This window comes from Chenopodium quinoa, unplaced genomic scaffold (genome assembly GCF_001683475.1).
Source record: "Chenopodium quinoa cultivar QQ74 unplaced genomic scaffold, ASM168347v1, whole genome shotgun sequence".
NCBI classification, from domain to species: domain Eukaryota; kingdom Viridiplantae; phylum Streptophyta; class Magnoliopsida; order Caryophyllales; family Amaranthaceae; genus Chenopodium; species Chenopodium quinoa.
The window spans coordinates 1179341-1198380 of NW_018743051.1; the positions used below are offsets into that span (position 1 = coordinate 1179341).

Consider the following 19040-nt stretch of genomic DNA (forward strand, 5'->3'; position numbering starts at 1 on the left):
GTTGCTAAAATTTAAGATATATATTGAATTGGTTCATTAATGTCTCTCAGATATATATGGCTCTATTACATGATAACCTACTCCAAAACCCCCAATCCTTTCATATTAATGATGTGAACTCAATTAATAGGAGGTAGCTAACATTACTCAGGTTCCCCTCGATCTCTATATATAGACTGCATGCAATGATAGTATATACAAAGTACATATTTTTGATAGGCGAAATTGGTTTCAACAACACGAACTTTTAACAAGATGCATGTAGCAGCAACATGAACTTTGACTAGTAGCTATAACAACACAAATTTCTTTACTAGGTGTACAAAATATCATAAATGAAGCTCGACCAAAAATTTTGCCGAATTAGACATGGTATCTTGCTAATATTTTATTATCATAAAAAATCGTCTGGTATTGCGTGCCTCGATTTGTACACGGGAAAAAAAAAATCAAACTGGATTTTGGAGGTCAATTTAGTCAATATTGTGGTCAAATTTAACAAAAAAAAACTATAAAAAACATCGATTTGCATGCTATAAAAATGTCTCGGATAAGGTCTTGGGTCAATTTGGACCTTAAGGACTAAATATGATATCAAAATTTGCAAAAAAGTTAATAAAATATTAAAAATTCCACATATTCGATAAATTTCCAATCCTAGGTTTCATTTATGATATTATGTGCACCCGATGAAAAAGTTGGTGTTGTTTTGGCTACTAGTCAAAGTTCATGATGTTATATGCACCTTGTTAAAATTTCGTGTTGTTGAGACCAATTTTGTCTTTTTTAATATTACGATTTGAGTAAATGTATTAAACTTTAGATCAAATAAATGAAGGATTTATTTATTAAGTTGTGCTGAATTTAATTAAAGTGTTTCCCAATTATTAATGAGATACATATGCTATGCAAAGTCACAACAAAATTCTTGTAACACTTTAATTTAAATCTTTTGAAAAAAATAACTAAATATTGGCGCAATTAATATATGGTTATAAGCTATACTCTAGATACTTGAATCCCTCACCCGTGAATGTAGGTCTATTTTGACCGAACCACGTAAATCCTTGTTTATCTTCTTTATTGCTTTTCTAATTCTTATTTTTCATTGATTTGTTCCGGATTAAACAAACACAATTAAACCCTTATTTCCTAAATAGACCTACATTCACGGGTGAGGGATTCAAGTAGAGCTTCTTCATTACGTGGTTCGGCCAAAATACACCTACATTCACGGGTGAGGGATTCAAGTAGAGCTTCTTCATTATAATGGAGAAAGAACGAGAGAATAATACAAGGAGTTCTAAATCTAAAGGCTCAAAAGGTTTGATCTACTAGCTACGTATTTGATCAACAAAAAAGTCCTTTTATAACACAAGGAAACCCTAAAATTATTCCCCAAGTATAATTAAATAGCCGTCATAAAAAAGATATAGTTTTAGGAAATATTCCATAAATTATCCTAGAAGAATCGAACTACCGAGATATAGTTCGGAACCTAGCTCAAGCCTTCCGCAAGTCCTCATAGGATCGAGCTATAGCTCATTTCCAGCTTCGTCAGGTTTTCTTAAAATGGCCATAACTTTCTCGTTTCTTATCAGAATTGGTCATATTACCGTTGGAAATCTCTTGAACCAAGTTATCACCTCCAACTTGAACACTTCAAAATCACTTGTTGTTTGAGAGATATCTGCATTCAAAATCAGCCCTACTAGATTTCGAGTCACAATTTAACATCGTGTATGTTGAAATGTTTGAAAGGCTGCCATACACGATCAAAGGCCACATATCACTTTGCATAAACCAAATAAGAGTTCAACATTATCTTGCTTTGTCATGTTAGGCCATCTCATCGCTACGAGAAAAAATAAAATTGGCACCGGTTCAAAACCCGGCCTAAGGCACCGGTTTGAACCAGTGCCAATATGGGAGGTGCCAATTACCCCCTTTTTGGCACCGGTTCAAAACCGGTGCCATAAACAGGTTTTGGCACCGGTTAACCAGTGCCAAAAATACATAAAAAAAAATTATCCTCCTTTTGGCACCGGTTAACCGGTGCCAAAAATGTCCAAAAAATATTTTTTTTTTTGGTTTTTTTCACTTACCAATTAAATCAATCAACTGAAAAAATAACAATCACAACAAAAATCGAATTGGTTTCAATATATATAATCCAAAATTTACAATACATAATCAAATCCAAAATTACAATATAGATCAATTACAACTAACATATAAATAAATAAAAAAAAAAATTACATTATAAATCATAAAAAAAAATTATAATATACTAGTAAATCAAAAAGAAAATTTAATATGAACATATCAATATTCTTGCATAATCTGTACCTGCACTAATTAAAATAGAAAAAAAAAATCAATTGGTAAAAATAAGCTTAAGAATAAATAAAAAAAACCCAGAAATTCAAGTCGAAATAATAATCGAAATTATCAAAATCGAAAAAAAAACCAATTAAAAATCAAAATCAATATCGGAAAAAAATCAAAATCGAAATTATCAAAAACGAAAAAAAAACCAAAATTGAAATCGAAAAAAAATAAACCAAAAATTCGAAAAAAAACAAAATCAAAATCGGAAAAAAAAACAATTAAAATTGAATCCCAAAAAACCAAAATCAAAAACAAAATCCCAGAAATCGAAAACAAAAACCAAAATCAAAAATCAAAATCAATATTGAAAACCAAAAAACCAAAATCAAAAACAAAATCCCAGAAATCGGAAAAAACAAAAAAAAAAACCAAAATCAAAATTGAAACCCAGGAAACCAAAATCGAAATAAAAATCCCACAAATCGAAAAAAAAACAAAATCGAAAAAAAGGCAAAATCGAAAAAAAAAACCAAATACGAAAAACAAAACCAAAATTGGTGAATCGAAAACAAAAACAATTAAAATCGAAAAAATAAAGCCATAACTTGAACTTTGAGAGATTTTGTGGTGGTGGCGGCGGTTGTAGTTGTTGGTGCTCGAACTTTGTGGTGGTGGCGGCGGTTGTTGTTGCTCTATTTCAAGCTTTGGTTGCCTCAGATCGAAGGGAGAATATGAGGGAGAGGAGATCGATGGAGATGAAAGAATAAAAAAGAACGAAGAGAGAGAGAGAAGAACGAACAGAGAGAGAGAGAGGAGATTGAAAGAAGAAAGAAGAACGAACAGAGAGAGAGAGGAGATTGAAAGAAGAACGAACAGAGAGAGAGAGGAGAGATCGATATATGGAGATTGAAAGAAGAATGAACAGAAAGAGAGGAGAGAGAAGGAGAGGAGAGGAAATTGGGGAATGGAGGCGGATTAAACTTATTAGGGTTTTATGGTTTAATGCTCCGTTTTTTTTAAAGGATGGACCGATTCAGTGGCACCGGTTCAAACCGGTGCCTTTTATATTTTTGGCACCGGTTCAATCTGAACCGGTGCCATTACTCTTGGTCTAAAATCCCGCCCATTTTTAGGGCGATTTTTGGCACCGGTTAGGTTTGAACCGGTGCCATTTGGGGGTTGCCTTTTTATATTTTTCTACTAGTGCATGTTGTGCTTTTTCATGTTGGGTCGTGTCATGTCATGTCATTACTTGACCCTCCCAACGCCGTTTTTTACACAACCCTCCCCAACGCCAAAGTAGACTCAAACTTCTTGTTCCCTTTTAGAGTTGCCATAACTTTTTCTATTCCATTGTTAGTCAAACACATATTTTGCCCAGCCAAATGCTACCCTTGTGCCTTGTCTCACAAAAATTGGTTCCTGAACAATTATTTGTTCAAGTTTTTAATATGTACATTTGAATATTAATATCATTATTCATTAATACTAGGCATATATTATAAATCAATGATAATTGATATTAGTAAGGTTAGGCATCTTATTATTGACAAGTTTTAATTTGCAATAAAGATATTCATACATCATGATATAATTAGGGGTGTCAATTCGGTTAAACAGTTCGGGTTTGGGTTGGGTTTATCAGTTTCGGATTATAACGGGTCAGTTTATAACGGGTTGAAATAATAAGCGGGTCGGTTTCGGTCGGTTTTGAAAATTATCGGGTCAGTTCGGTTTGGTTTTTTTAATTGCAGTTTCCATTCGGATCGGGTCCTTATCGGGTCGGGTTCTAGTCGGTTCGGGTCATAATCAATTTGGGTTGAACCGGATCGGTTTGAAAACGGGTTTAGCCAGTTTAATGTGGGTTTCGGTTAAAAACAGTTTGAGTCTTAATCAGGACGAGTCGTAATTGGTTCGGGTCATAATCAGTTTGGGTTTAACTGGGTCGGTTCGAAAATGGGTTTCGGTTCAAAACAGATTGGGTGAAATCGAGTCCAATCATTATCGTTTCAGGTTATAATCGGTTTAGATTGAACTTGGTTGGTTTGAAAACGAGTTTACCCAATTTGAAGCGAGTTTCTAATCAAATCACATCGTGTTAAAATTGAGTCGGATGATTATCGAGTCGAATTAGTCAAATAACGGGTAGGAACGAGTCATGTTATAATCAAGTCAAGTTATAAATAAGTTGGGTTTATCGAGTAGTGGGTTGAAACAGATTAGATCATAAACATATTGGGTAACAGGTTGTAAATGACTCAGGCATAACGGGTTACAGGTTTTAAACGGATTGGTCACAACGGGTTACGGGTCGTAAACGGTTCGGTCACAACGGGTTACGGATTATAACCGGTTTGGTCACAACGGGTTACGGGTTGGAACGATTTAGGTTTATCGGATTTTTATCGGGTTTTAACGGTTTTCGGTTTAAAACGGGTCGGGTTACTATCGGGTTTAAACGTAATCGGTTTGGGTTACTTTCAGTTTCGGGTTGTAACGGTTTGGCTTGATAACGGGTTGGGTTAGTAACGGTTTGCACAAATTCAGTTCAGTTCAGTTTCGGGTTGGAAAAAATTGGGTCGGGTCAGTTTTGGGTTTCCAAAAAACGAGTTTCAAACAGTTCAGTTTTATTTCGGATCGGTTCGAAACAGTTAGGTTTAACGATTCGGGTCAGAAACTGACAGCTCTAGATATAATAGCTTAGCCTAGATGTTCTCTTCAAAAGAACAACCAATGATATTATCTTTCCACTATTCAACTCCAACAATCCAGCTGGCCTGGCTAGCTCCTATCTAATCCACCATCATAGTGGAGTTCATCAGGCAGCAAAACATTATTATTCCACAACTTAAAAAGAGTCCTGCCTTCACATAATACTTTTAAGCAATGTAACCCCATACATTGATCTTTCATGGCCCAAATTGTCAGATTGGTTTATCAAAAGATTGTATGCTGGAATGGTGTAAAAATTTGTCTCTATTGACATTTTGTTATTGAGTAATGTACACATTACATAACTCCCGTTTTAAAATAATTGCACCATTTTGACTTTTGATAATATATATATGTTCTAAATAAATCATCTTTTTCTACCGACATATATAAATATATGTATAGAAACAAATACTCCATGTCATTATATAAATGGCCTAAATGTTATTGGTTTGTCTCAATAATGTATATCTTCAAAGCATCAAATTCTTATACTGTAACTTTTATGAATTTATCTTATTTCTTAATACAAGTGATTAATTATAGACATTAATAGTTAAAGTTCTATATTGACAAACAGAAAAGTCAAAATGGTGCAATTATTTTGAATTGGAGGAAGTACAAAACATTCACACTGTCACAACGAACGTTATCGAAACTAACTAAACTCAACAATAACAATGTTTTAGACTAGGTCACTAAGAATCTCACATTAAGGGCAAGGCTCAACAACTCCTTAAAAATCATGACAGATGAAATTACTCATAGAAACAACAGAGGGAGTTGTGACAATATCTTAGGCATTATATAAATTGATATATTGTTATATGATGAGCTATGAAGTGTGTATTTTTTTTACAAACAAGGTCTTGCAGTTACTGCAATAAACTTCAATATTGTACTTCACTGGAAAAACAATGCACCATTTTTTTACCTGAAAAACATGCATGACCTCAACCAATGTAAAAAATATTTTGCCAACTTTTTAGCTAAAAGAGCCATGAATGTACAAAAGATGTAATGTTGACGATCTTTAATCTCTATAAATTACTGGAGTCACAAATGAACAAAAGATGTAATGTTGATGATCTCTAATCTCTACAAATTACCTTTGATTTCAGTTTTTCCACTTGATGTGCCCTTAGCTTGTTTTACATCATTTTTTGTTTTCAGTTTCCCTTTTTTTTTTTAAAAAAAAAAAAAACCAAAAACAGGAAACAAGAAAAATGTGTTTCCACTTTTTCGTTGTCAGTTTTCAAAATTATCATGATTTTAATAAGTTTAAATAATTTTTGATTTATTATGCGACAAATATCATATACTTTTAAAAAAAAACAAAAAACCAAAAAATAGAAAAACATAGCAATGCCAAACAAACCCAAATTCAATTCATAATTATTAATTTGAAAAATTTGTAATCAATCATATTTTAGTTATTTATTTATTTATTGAAAGAAATATATATTTATGAATTGAAAAAAAATAATCATGTTTTTATGTTCAAAAAGAGTAACATGGAGAAGTCAAGATAATATACAATATTATACATTGAGATGGGTAACAAAAACCCATTTTAAAATGTTGAGTTAATGTTGCAAATTATTACTTCTATATGTCATTGAAAAAGTTGTATCTAGTAAATACTTGTTAGTTGAACATAATTAGAAATGACATCTTATTCAGTATGATCGATAGCCATTAGCCAAATGTCATGGTGAAGCCTGTCTAGTCGTGAGGCAGCACTTTGACGGGCAACATACTAGCTATATCACATCATCAATGGTAGTTATTGAACTAAACTATCTAATAAATTTTTCTAATTTTTAAGAAATTGTAAAAATTTAGTGTTCCTTATTATTATTACTAATTTTTCTTTAATTCAATGATAAAAACGTGAAAACAAGTTATCTTTATTTGCACAAAAAATCATTTAACTAGGAGATGATCGATAATAACTTCCACCTAACGATCAAAGGTTTGAGGTTTGATTCTCATCACCTTCAATCCCCTATAATACCTCGTGATTAAATATTATTATAAGATAACCGACATTGTTTCTATTACTCTTTCTAAATGTTTTCTTTTATTTGGAATTTGGAATTTGGAAATTGTGATGGGATGATCTCCTTAAATTCATATACGTAGTATTACATTATTATACCTTTCGGAGCAATGCAAGTAGACTACCAAATTATTAATAATGGAAAGATTTTTACATGCATCTGAATATACTTAGAGAAAAGTACACCCGAGTGTATATAAAAATTAAAGAGTATCAATATCATTAAGATTTAAGATCTTGTCCTCCTGATAAAGAAAAAGAAAAAGAAAACAAAACACAGCATCAACTTGGGGTTGATAGACTACACACTTTACTTAAGAAAAGAAGCTTTTTTAAAACTATTGATAGAAAATGACCAATTGGGTTAGAGCGTGCAATACAACGAGACTTAAGCAATGATAGTTTTCAACTTTTTTTTGTTATTCAACTCTTTGATTATCTGACATTTTACTGCCATCTTAATATCATTATATTGCACACAGCAATCTAATGGCAAGCACTGGAGCTCGATCGATTAGGGCATGTTTTTTTCAATAAGTGGTAGTGAGAAACTATATTAACTTTTCAGCTACTTTTGTATTTCTTTTTTCTCTTAAAAGTATAAAGTAAATATAAATGTCATGTTGTATCTATTGGGCTTGTTAGTGATCCTAATTGACATAGGGCACTGAAATCAGCTGAACTGAACTGAAATGAATATTTTATAAGAGAAGGAAATTAGGAGCTAAACTGAGCTGAACTGAAAATAAACGTATAAGAACAGGCCCATAATCTGAATAAATAAACATTGTTTTGTAAAGTTACATAGACGTTAGTCCCATACAATTGTGATAGGGATAGAGTTACATGTACGCTATTTCCATACAATTGTGATACGAATAGAGTTACATAGAGTCCACCAAAAAAAAATATACGCTTTTCCCATACAATTATGAATCATCTACTTCGTATTCCATGCTATTTTTAATAATATGAACGCTGATTCAATTCAAATACTAGTATCTTTTACTTCCAAGCATTATTTTAAATATGAAAGAACCACCTATCCAAATAAATCCATGCACAAAAATACTCTTCTCAATTTTAACAAACATGGATGATTTTTATGATTTATATTAATTGTCATTCAAAATATCAATTCCCTATTACTCTAGCTTGATGTTGGTGTATGTGTGTTGTGCGACAGCGGAAGCAAAGGTCGAAAACAAACAAGAAAACAATAAAGAAATTCAATGCAAACAATAAGAACAACACCAAGAATTTACGTGGTTCACTATCGATGTGATAGCTACGTCCACGGGCACCGAGATCGAATGATTTCACTATAAACTGCAAAGATTACAAAGATGATTCTTGTATTTCTCAAGAACGGCTCTCACTCTCTCTCTCTTAACCCTTATACTAATATTAGGGAGGTTTTATATTAATCCCTAAAATAAAAGATACTTGGGCAAAAAGATAACATAAAAGATAACTTTAAATCGTAAAATCCGCGTCTCCGCATTTTTCCTTCTCCGCCCGGTCAGACCGGGCAAGGTCTGCCCGATCGGGCGCGAGAAGAAAACTCCATACGAATGCTTCAACGTATCCAACCCCCACCGCCCGGTCAGACCGGGCAATGTCCGCCCGATCGGGCGGACAAAGCTACGAAGTACGAGTCACCTAATACTTATCAACAATCTCCACCTTGACGAGAACTCGTAGTCAGCAAACGACCCCATCAAGACATAGTGGAAAAACATCTCAAGCCAAACCCGATGCAAGACTCATGCATAAGCCATACATCCCGATAAGTCTTCAACCAAGACCCATCACATACTCGTCTCCAAGTATAACAACTCATAATGCTCCACCTGCATCACAAGCCCCGGGCAAGCTCCACCTTAAGGCCAACACACCTACACCAGGAGCTCCCCAACTTCGCCCCTCAGGGCCTACTACATCACGTAGTAATCAATATTTAGCAAGTCTAAGCAATGTTTAAACTTGCTAAACGGAACAGGCTTAGTGAAGAAATCAGCCGGGTTGTCAGCAGTCCCAATCTTCTTCACCTTAATCCTCTTGTCAGTACGCAAGAAATGATACCTGACATCAATGTGCTTCGTCCGATCATGGTGTACTTGATCTTTAGCTAAGCAAATCGCACTTAGACTATCACAATACACTGTAGCAAAATCCTGTGCAATACCCAGTTCACCTACTAGGCCTTTGAGCCAAATAGACTCCTTAGCTGCAGAAGTTAAAGCCATATACTCAGCTTCAGTAGTTGACAACGTAACTGATGACTGCAATGTAGACTTCCAACTAACCACAGAACCACCCAAAGTGAACACATAACCAGTCACAGACCTCCTGGTATCCACATCAGCTGCATAATCAGAATCACTGTACCCAGTGACCAAGCATTCCCTACCATTCCCGTACACAAGACCAATATCAGTTGTCCCTCTCAGGTAGCGAAAAATCCTTTTCACCCCTTGCCAGTGTTCCCTCCCAGGTCGAGCCATAAACCTGCTTACAACACTAACAGCATGCGCAATATCCGGCCTAGTACAGACCATAGCATACATCAAACAACCAACCGCGTTTGCATATGGAACTCTAGACATATAAGACAACTCCTCCTCTGATTGAGGTGACATAGACAAAGACAACTTACAACTAACAGTAGTTGGCGTACTTATAGGCTTCGATTTTTCCATCCCAAAACGAGACAAAATCTTTTCAATGTAGCTTTTCTGAGTCAAGAAAAGCTTACCTCTAGCCCGATCCCTGTAGATCTCCATACCCAAAATCTTCCTAGCTGCACCCAAGTCTTTCATGTCAAACTCCGAGTTAAGCATCTCCTTTAATCTAGCAATATCAGATTTATTCTTTGTGGCAACCAACATGTCATCAACATATAACAAAAGATAAATCATGGAACCATTATCCAGCTTACTATGATACACACAGCAATCATATGAATTCCTGTCAAAACCTTGTGAAACCATAAAAGAATCAAACCTTTTGTACCACTGTCGGGGGGATTGCTTAAGTCCATACAATGACTTTAGCAATCTGCAGGCATAGTGTTCCTTTCCAGGAACTTCGAATCCTTCGGGCTGCTTCATCAGAATCTCCTCCTCCAAATCGCCATGAAGGAAAGCCGTTTTAACATCCAACTGCTCCAGCTCAAGATCAAAATGTGCTACAATTGACAATAACACACGGATAGAAGTATGTCGAACCACAGGTGAGAATATCTCAACAAAATCAACCCCTTCTACCTGACTGAACCCCTTAGCAACTAGCCTAGCCTTAAAACGTATTTGCTCAGTTTCCGACAACCCTTCTTTCTTCTTGTAAATCCATTTACAACCCACAAGCTTCCTCCCTTCCGGTACCTTTACCAGTTCCCACACTCTGTTCTTGTAAAGAGACTGCATCTCTTCACCCATTGCGGCAAGCCATTGCGCAGACTCACTACAACTAATTGCTTGTTTATATGTGGCAGGTTCAAATGACTCTACATCATCAGCTACACTCAATGCATAACCTGTCATCGCATCAACACAGCAATTTCTTCCCTCCATCTCTTCAATCAATCTAACAGGCTTCTTGATAACTCGTTTAGGCATCTCAAGAATGGTGTCAGGTTGACTAGATGACCCCTGATTAGATTGCTCCACCTCATCCCCAGAGTTAGAATGAGTAGGAGTAATCTCAGGTTCAGGAGTACCCGGCACTGGAACATCAGCATCATCATCAATATATTGTACCCGAGGTAAATCAGCAATGGTAGACTGATGTACCTCAAGTACCCCATCTGTCTGTAATAAATTGTCTCCTTCCCTTCTCAAATCTGAAATCTCTGCATTTTTAATTGAATACATGGTGTTTTCATCGAAAGTAACATCCCTACTAAGAATGACCCGACCCTCCGAAGGTGAAAAAATTCTAAACCCCTTCACACCATCCCCGTACCCAACAAAACACCCCTTCTTGGCTCGTGGATCCAGCTTACCCTCAATAACATGATAATAAGCAACACAACCAAAAATCTTCAAATTCGAAAAATTAGGCAACTTACCACTCCAGATCTCAAACGGAATTTTGGAATCAATTCCAGAATGAGGACCCCTATTAATGACATAACAAGCTGTTAACACAGCTTCACTCCAGTACCTCCTCCCAAGCCCTGCATTAGAGAGCATGCATCGAACTCTCTCTAGCAGTGTCTGATTAACCCGTTCTGCTACACCGTTCTGCTGTGGTGTCTTCCTGACAGTATGATGCCGACCTATACCCTCATCTGCACAGAACTGATTAAACTCGTCTTTGCAAAACTCTAGCCCATTGTCCGTTCGTAGCTTCTTGATCTTCCTTCCTTGTCGATTTTCCACCAAAGCTTTCCATTGCTTGAAAACTTTGAAGGCCTCATCCTTTGACTTAAGCAACCTAAGCCATGTGTATCGGGACTTGTCATCAACAAATGACACAAAATAGTGGTAACCTCCCATACCTTCAACTCTAGATGGACCCCAGCAATCTGAATGGATGTAATCGAGCACTGCATCAGTAATGTGAGCACCCTTGCTGAACTTTGACCTGTGTTTCTTACCAAACACACAATGCTCACAAAATTCAAGGTTGGCAACCTTGACCCCGGATAGAAGACCCCTCTTGGACAATAGCTGCATCCCCTTCTCCCCCATATGACCAAGCCTCATGTGCCAAATCTTAGTCATCTCCTGGTGAGATACAGATGCGCAAACCGCAGAACTAGGCAGTGTAACACCCTCAAAAACATAGAGGGTGTTCCTTTTGATACCCTTAAGTACCAACTCAGAACCTCTGAAAATACACAACTCCCCATCTGAAAACACACCATTGTACCCCAAGTCATCCAGGGTACCCAATGAAATCAGATTCTTTCCTAAAGCAGGAACATGCCGTACATTAGTCAAAGTTAACCTCCGCCCATCAACAGTCCTCAACCTCATGGAACCAATACCTGTGACCTTACATGGAGCATTGTTACCGACTATAACCATACCCCCATTGCGAGGTTCATATGTATCAAACCAATCTCGACGTGGACACATATGGAACGAACACCCCGAATCTAGAACCCAGTTATCAGATAAATCATCAGACCTAGCAGAACTGACTAATGCTAAATCTTCCTCTGAATTATAGCTCTCATTCGGTTTCTCTTCAACTACAGCAGCCTGGGACTTGTTTTTCCTCACCGGACAATTATTCCTAAAGTGACCCGGTTCTTTACAGTAATAACATGTTTTAGTAGTAGTTTTACTAGATCCATCCTTGCCGTTTCCAGCACCCGACCCAGCATTGTTCCCCTTGTTAAACCCCTTATTCTTTTTAGACTTTCCGGACTTAACAAACAACCCACTACCATTATCCCCATTATCACTCGTAGCTTTCATTCTGAGTTCCCTAGTATGAAGTGCTGCCTTCACTTCTTCTAAGGTTATAGAATCCTTACCAACAACAAAAGACTCTACAAAATTCTCAAAGCTAGACGGTAGAGATACAAGTAAAATCAACGCAGCATCCTCATCATCAATTTTAACATCTAAATTACGTAAATCAAGCAAAATAGAGTTAAGTTTTTCTAGATGTTCCCGTAAGGAAGTACCTGACTGCATCCGGAGGCTAAACAACCGCTGTTTCAGTAATAATTTGTTGGTCAACGACTTAGTCATATACAATGACTCCAGCTTCAGCCACAATCCAGCCGCCGTTTCCTGATCAGCCACCTCCGTGATGATTTGATCATCAAGACTAAGTAATATGGTAGAGTGTGCCTTCTCTTCCATAACTTCTAACTGCGGGTCAGTCGGTCCATCTTCTGACTCCGAAGTAGTACTCTTTGGAGCCAACGGACGCCATATCTGCTGTTGTTTTAACAGAGCCTTCATCTTAATTAGCCATAGCCCGAAACTATTTTTCCCGGTAAACTTCTCAATTCTTATTGTTGAATCTCCTGCCATTGTTATCTTCAAGAAACTCTCCAAGGATTGAACCTGAGCTCTTGATACCAATTGTTGTGCGACAGCGGAAGCAAAGGTCGAAAACAAACAAGAAAACAATAAAGAAATTCAATGCAAACAATAAGAACAACACCAAGAATTTACGTGGTTCACTATCGATGTGATAGCTACGTCCACGGGCACCGAGATCGAATGATTTCACTATAAACTGCAAAGATTACAAAGATGATTCTTGTATTTCTCAAGAACGGCTCTCACTCTCTCTCTCTTAACCCTTATACTAATATTAGGGAGGTTTTATATTAATCCCTAAAATAAAAGATACTTGGGCAAAAAGATAACATAAAAGATAACTTTAAATCGTAAAATCCGCGTCTCCGCATTTTTCCTTCTCCGCCCGGTCAGACCGGGCAAGGTCTGCCCGATCGGGCGCGAGAAGAAAACTCCATACGAATGCTTCAACGTATCCAACCCCCACCGCCCGGTCAGACCGGGCAATGTCCGCCCGATCGGGCGGACAAAGCTACGAAGTACGAGTCACCTAATACTTATCAACAATGTGCAAGCATTATTGTTCGTCGTTAGTTAATATGAAACGGAAACATTGAGTTTTCAAATAAATTGCGAAATGTATAGAATTAATATGAAATGGAGAGATGGAATTTAATCAATATGTATTTCAATGGAGACAAGCAAAATATTAAATTGTGGTGCACTTGTAGTTGTGTCCTTAAAGACCCTACAACATTGACTGTAGATTGAAACCTCAATAACTGACTTATCACCAAGTTATCTCCATCCAAATGCAACATGCATACATGACATCCTCATTAATTGGAATTTATGTTTTCTACTTCTAATGCAAGTTATGCAACATTTGGTGAACAATATCCCAGATATCTGTAACTTTTTATTTAAGAATTAATTATTTCAGAGCCTTACTTTACTCTTTTCTTATAGCTAACATCAATTTATAAACAACTCAAATTCCAAATTTTGTATTTTCATACCCGATAATTTTCAATGGGAGATATAACTAAACTGTATTCATTCCTATAGCAATGAGCTACTTAAATTTATGAAAATTAAACTAAGGGCTTGTTTGATTCTTATGGTTTTTAGTCTAACTTATATACTGATTTTTAATTTATATTACATAGTCACGTTTAAATGGTAAAGCATTCATATTATTAAGTCATTTTTACTATTGATTCACCAATCTACACTATGATTTTTGACCTCATGGTACAAACACCATCTATGAATTATACTCTATATGATTTTTGACCTCACAGTACAAACACCATCTATCATGACGTACAATATAGTTATTTTTTAGGGAACAATATGGAGTAGTCATATTTGACACATACATAAATGATGCATCGATTACACTAGATTAAGAATAACTCCGATTTTTTTTTTTTTTTTTTTTTTTTAAGGAACAATATACCGAGCGGTCATATTTGACACACTCATGACTGATGCATCACACAAGATTAAGAACAACTCTATAGTTGATAGTTACACATACCATTGCAATAAGTTCTTGCTTTCTTCATCATTTATCATAACTGACAGAAATAATAAAAACATTAAGCCGACCTAGGGTTCTAAATTTTAATCCATTGTTTCACAAAATTAAGACAACTAGGAGCTGAAAATAATCATAACATTAGACAATACTGTTTTATGAAAAAAAACAAAAGACAACTAGTAAGAGATTCTAGGGAGAAGAGCAAAGTTTGAAATAAGCAAAAATAAAATTAAATGAGCATTAAAACGAGCTCAATTGAAGCAGACCCATTATCATACCACTTCTTTCAATTGAATATTGATACTTTCATTTTATTTTATTTTTTTGTTTTTTGTTTTTTTGAAGGATTGAATATTGATACTTCTCCTATGTAAACTCTACAAGACTACAATTATTATTCTGTTCCAAATCCCTATGTCTTTATTTCATCAATTTTATGTTATAAGTCTTAACTATACTTTAACCTTCTGCTTTTTTTTTGGCTTTATTATTACTCAAGGCTCCAACTTTTTTTTTTATTTACTTATTAAAGAAAAAAAAGGATAAATCTCAAGGCTCGCTCTTTGGGGACCCATAGCCTATCTTTTAGAAAAGATTTTTTTTATTTATTTTTAATTTAGAAAAGGTTATGTAAAAGAGAATGAAATACCACTTTTGACCAAAAATCAGTGGACTGTTTATAAAGATTTTATCAAGGACCTACAAATATTGAAATACTACAACTCTACAAGGAAGATACACTTGTCTCTTCCAAGGATTGCACTTAAACATACTAATTAAATGGTGATAATGTAAAAAAAAAAAAATAGAAACATAAAAAAAATAATAAAAATAAAATAAAATGGTGAAAAAAAGACAAATTATGGATTTGAGTATAGTACGTTTGAATGATACATACACCTAAAAATGGGAGATTACAAATCCCAAGTCATAGAATAGAATTTTAAATCTTCCCTTCAAGAATTGGCAAAAGAACACTATATTATAGTGTTATAGAAAAATTAAACATATGCTGTATATTATATACACATAAATTAAAAATAAAAATAAAAATACAAAAATACTACAGATAGTAAAATCCGTTTGATTTCATACCAAATGGTAAAACATCTTTACAATTACTAGTCACATCACAATATGACATGATCATGACTTACAATCCAACCAAGTTAGAAAGATCTTATATATGTTGCCTCAAAAAAGGAGGAATATTTAAGATCATACCTACAACCTAACACCTAATAATAATGCACTACTACTATTAATCCATCCTACTCATACTAATTAATAACAACACCAAAACATGATTACAAATGCTAACCAAATCAACTAAAAATCCAAGTAAAATTCTAGGACCCATAGCCATCACTCACTCTAGTCGTAAATAAGACAGAGTTTCAGATGTACGCAATCTTAATTATCCCTGCTGCTAATTGCGGCTACTTAAATCTCATAGGATTTAGGGCGAACGAAGAACCGAGGGGAAGAATGATCAGGCCTCCCATTGAAGAAGAAACTATTCCAAATCTCAGTAAAAACCCGGATTATAGTCCCATGAAGAGAAGGAGAATTCAACTGCAAGAAACAGTTTAAAAGCTCCTTAAGATCATTTTTAGTATAAATTTGATTCTCCATTATCATTTGTAACATAGATTGCCTGAAATCCAAATAAGGGTCACTCGAATCCTTCTCAACGGCCACTGATTTAGTCCCAATACGGCCGTACCCATCAACTGATGAGGACGGCTGTGAAGAGGACGAGGAGGAGGTGGTGGTGTCCAAGTAAGGAGAAAAAGTAGTGGAGTTAATAGTCGGATAATAACACTCATAAGGGGAGGATGAAGAGAAGTTTCTAGTAGTTTTATCCCAAGTAGTGTTAGTACTAGAAGTTGAGGAAGAGTAGGAATAATTTTGGTATTTTTGGTATTTGGGTATTTTTGATGATTTTGGTTTAGGGCTAAAAATTGAAGAAAGTTTTAGCTTTCTACAATTACAGCCTAAGTCTACTGGGACTGAGTTTAGGAGAACTTTTCTTTTGTTTGAGGACATTTTTTTAGAGAGAGAGAGAGAAAGAGGGGTGACTGAAATTTTTTGGTTGAATTTGTGGGAGAGATGTATAGGTTGTGTTCATGTGAATGAGTTTATATGTATGTATGTTAGGAAATCTAGGATGACATGTGGGTGTTTGAAGTTGTAGGTGACAGCCATCCTACTATGGTTATAGTATGGGGACCCAATGAGTAATTAAGGATCCGTGTGGTGCATTTATCTTATTAATTAATTACAATGGGTTGAGTGACATCATATAAAATCTAGGCATCATTTGATATTATAGTATGTGAAACTTTTGAATTGTTTATGGAAGCGAGTTCAGGTTTAATTGGGTCATTTATCTTATAACAAAGGTGGAGCTTTTTAAAGTTCAAGGTGATTGTAAAAAAATGTTAAAATGCATAGTTAGTGCCTGTTCTGATTGATTAAAATGAGTTGAACTGAAATGAACTGATCGAACTGAATATTTTATAAGAGAAGGAAATTAAGAACTGAACTTATTGGAACTGAATTGAAAATAATCTGAAGAGAACAGACCCTTAGTTGTGTTTGGTTAGAGAATGTTCACATTTGCTGAACTGAACTGAACTGATTGGAGCTGAACTAAACTGAACTTAACTAAACTGAGCTTAAATGAATATTTCATGAGAGAGGGAAATTTGGAGCTGAACTGAACTGAACTGATTGGAGCTGAACTGAATTGAAATTAAGTAATTGTTAACATGCCCTTAGTCTATTGTATGATATGATGTGTTGTAACATTATTGCATAAACTGTGAATGTCAACTAATTTAGTTGATTAAAAGTCTTATGGTAATATTCAAGATTTTTTAAAACAAAATCACGTCTAAATTACTGTGCATACATTATCACATAAACTATCCATAATATATGGACTAATGGAGTATATAAGTTTTAGATATGGAGTATACAAAATTATGAAAAGGACTTTTGTGAATTTTATTATAGTATAATAGAAACCCGTGAAATTTCCATGCAAAAACAAACCCTTTTGAAAAAGTTTTGATAGAAAGTAATCAAAGTATAATGGATTAAAGAAAAAGTCATGATAAACTTTCGTATTCATATACATCTGTAATTAATCGTCTCTATTAAAATTAAAATTTATAGATGTAAAAATTTTAACACAATTGATGCATCTTTAATTCAGTGTCCAACAAATAAAGCACGTAAGAAAAGAACTTCATGTGCTTTAATTAATGCCTTAATTAAATTTACTTGCTTTAATTACATAGACTTTTTAATCTCATCTCTAAATTATACAGCTATTAAGCTTTCGAGTTTTAAATCTTATTGTATAATGTAGTGGCAGTAATTTATTCTCCTACTTGATTATTTAAACATTATATTATTAAACAATATAATTAGCATAAAATCTTCCCTGACTAAATTTCAGATTTAGAAAAATTAAACCAAGGAATTAAATTATATTATAAAGAAGGTACTAATTAGGTAAACTACAGGTTAATATAATAATTCTTGTCTGCAAACAGAGTTTGTACTCTACTACAGGAATCATTCAGAATTTTTAATAATGCATTAAACAGAATATAATTATGATTTATGTTTCTTGAAACTACTAAGTAACTTCATTAATAACAAGACATGCTTGTATTATCTAAAATATATTTAGAAAAAAGACAAAGTACTTAAAAGTTAATAGTGGTTTATGAATGATTTAAGAAGGTGCTAATGCTTGCCCCCAGTATACTTTAGAATAAAGTACTGTAATAGGTAGCTAGACATAAATTGCATATACATTAATGTCCATATCACTAAAAATTAAATTTGATTTTGGATTTGAAGTTATCTATGTCCCACAATATTCACTCAATTTGTAACATGTGATTGTCTTACCTCAAAGACTTAAAATGCTATGTAGGTATTGTAAAGAGCTAAAATTTCAGTCGTATAGATTGGATTCAGTTCGAGTCATATAAATCGATTTTTGGGTTAATTGTGATAGATGGTGCAAATCAATCTAGTTTTGAGTACAGCGTTTGGGAATTCTATCAGGGCATGATTTGGTTATGTACGTTGGTATTATCCGAGTTTTGGTGTAGGTTTGAATGAAAGAGGGTTTATGTACGTTGGTATTATCCGAGTTTTGGTGTAGGTTTGAATGAAAGAGGGTGCATATAGTATTTCGATACCGTGATCCACACATGACTCTAGACTATGGTCCATAACCAATAAGAAGGCTATATAGGTTGGTAGTTATATGAGAAGCGCTAACTACCAACCTAGGATCCCCTTTGTATGGCTAGACAAAACTGTAAGTAGACTTCGACATTGCTGGGCCTTAGTTGAGGGGAAAAAACTCCAG

The 19040-nt window shown here is 34.8% G+C and overlaps 1 protein-coding gene across 1 annotated transcript; it reads right to left on the bottom strand.

The window, feature by feature from the left end:
• Positions 1–15711: 15711 nt before the first annotated feature.
• Positions 15712–16793, bottom strand: LOC110731018 (transcription repressor OFP6-like). Its single transcript, XM_021910872.1, has one exon. It carries the CDS (start codon positions 16688–16690, stop codon positions 16085–16087), a length of 606 nt encoding a protein of 201 aa, XP_021766564.1. The 5' UTR covers positions 16691–16793; the 3' UTR covers positions 15712–16084.
• Positions 16794–19040: the final 2247 nt, after the last annotated feature.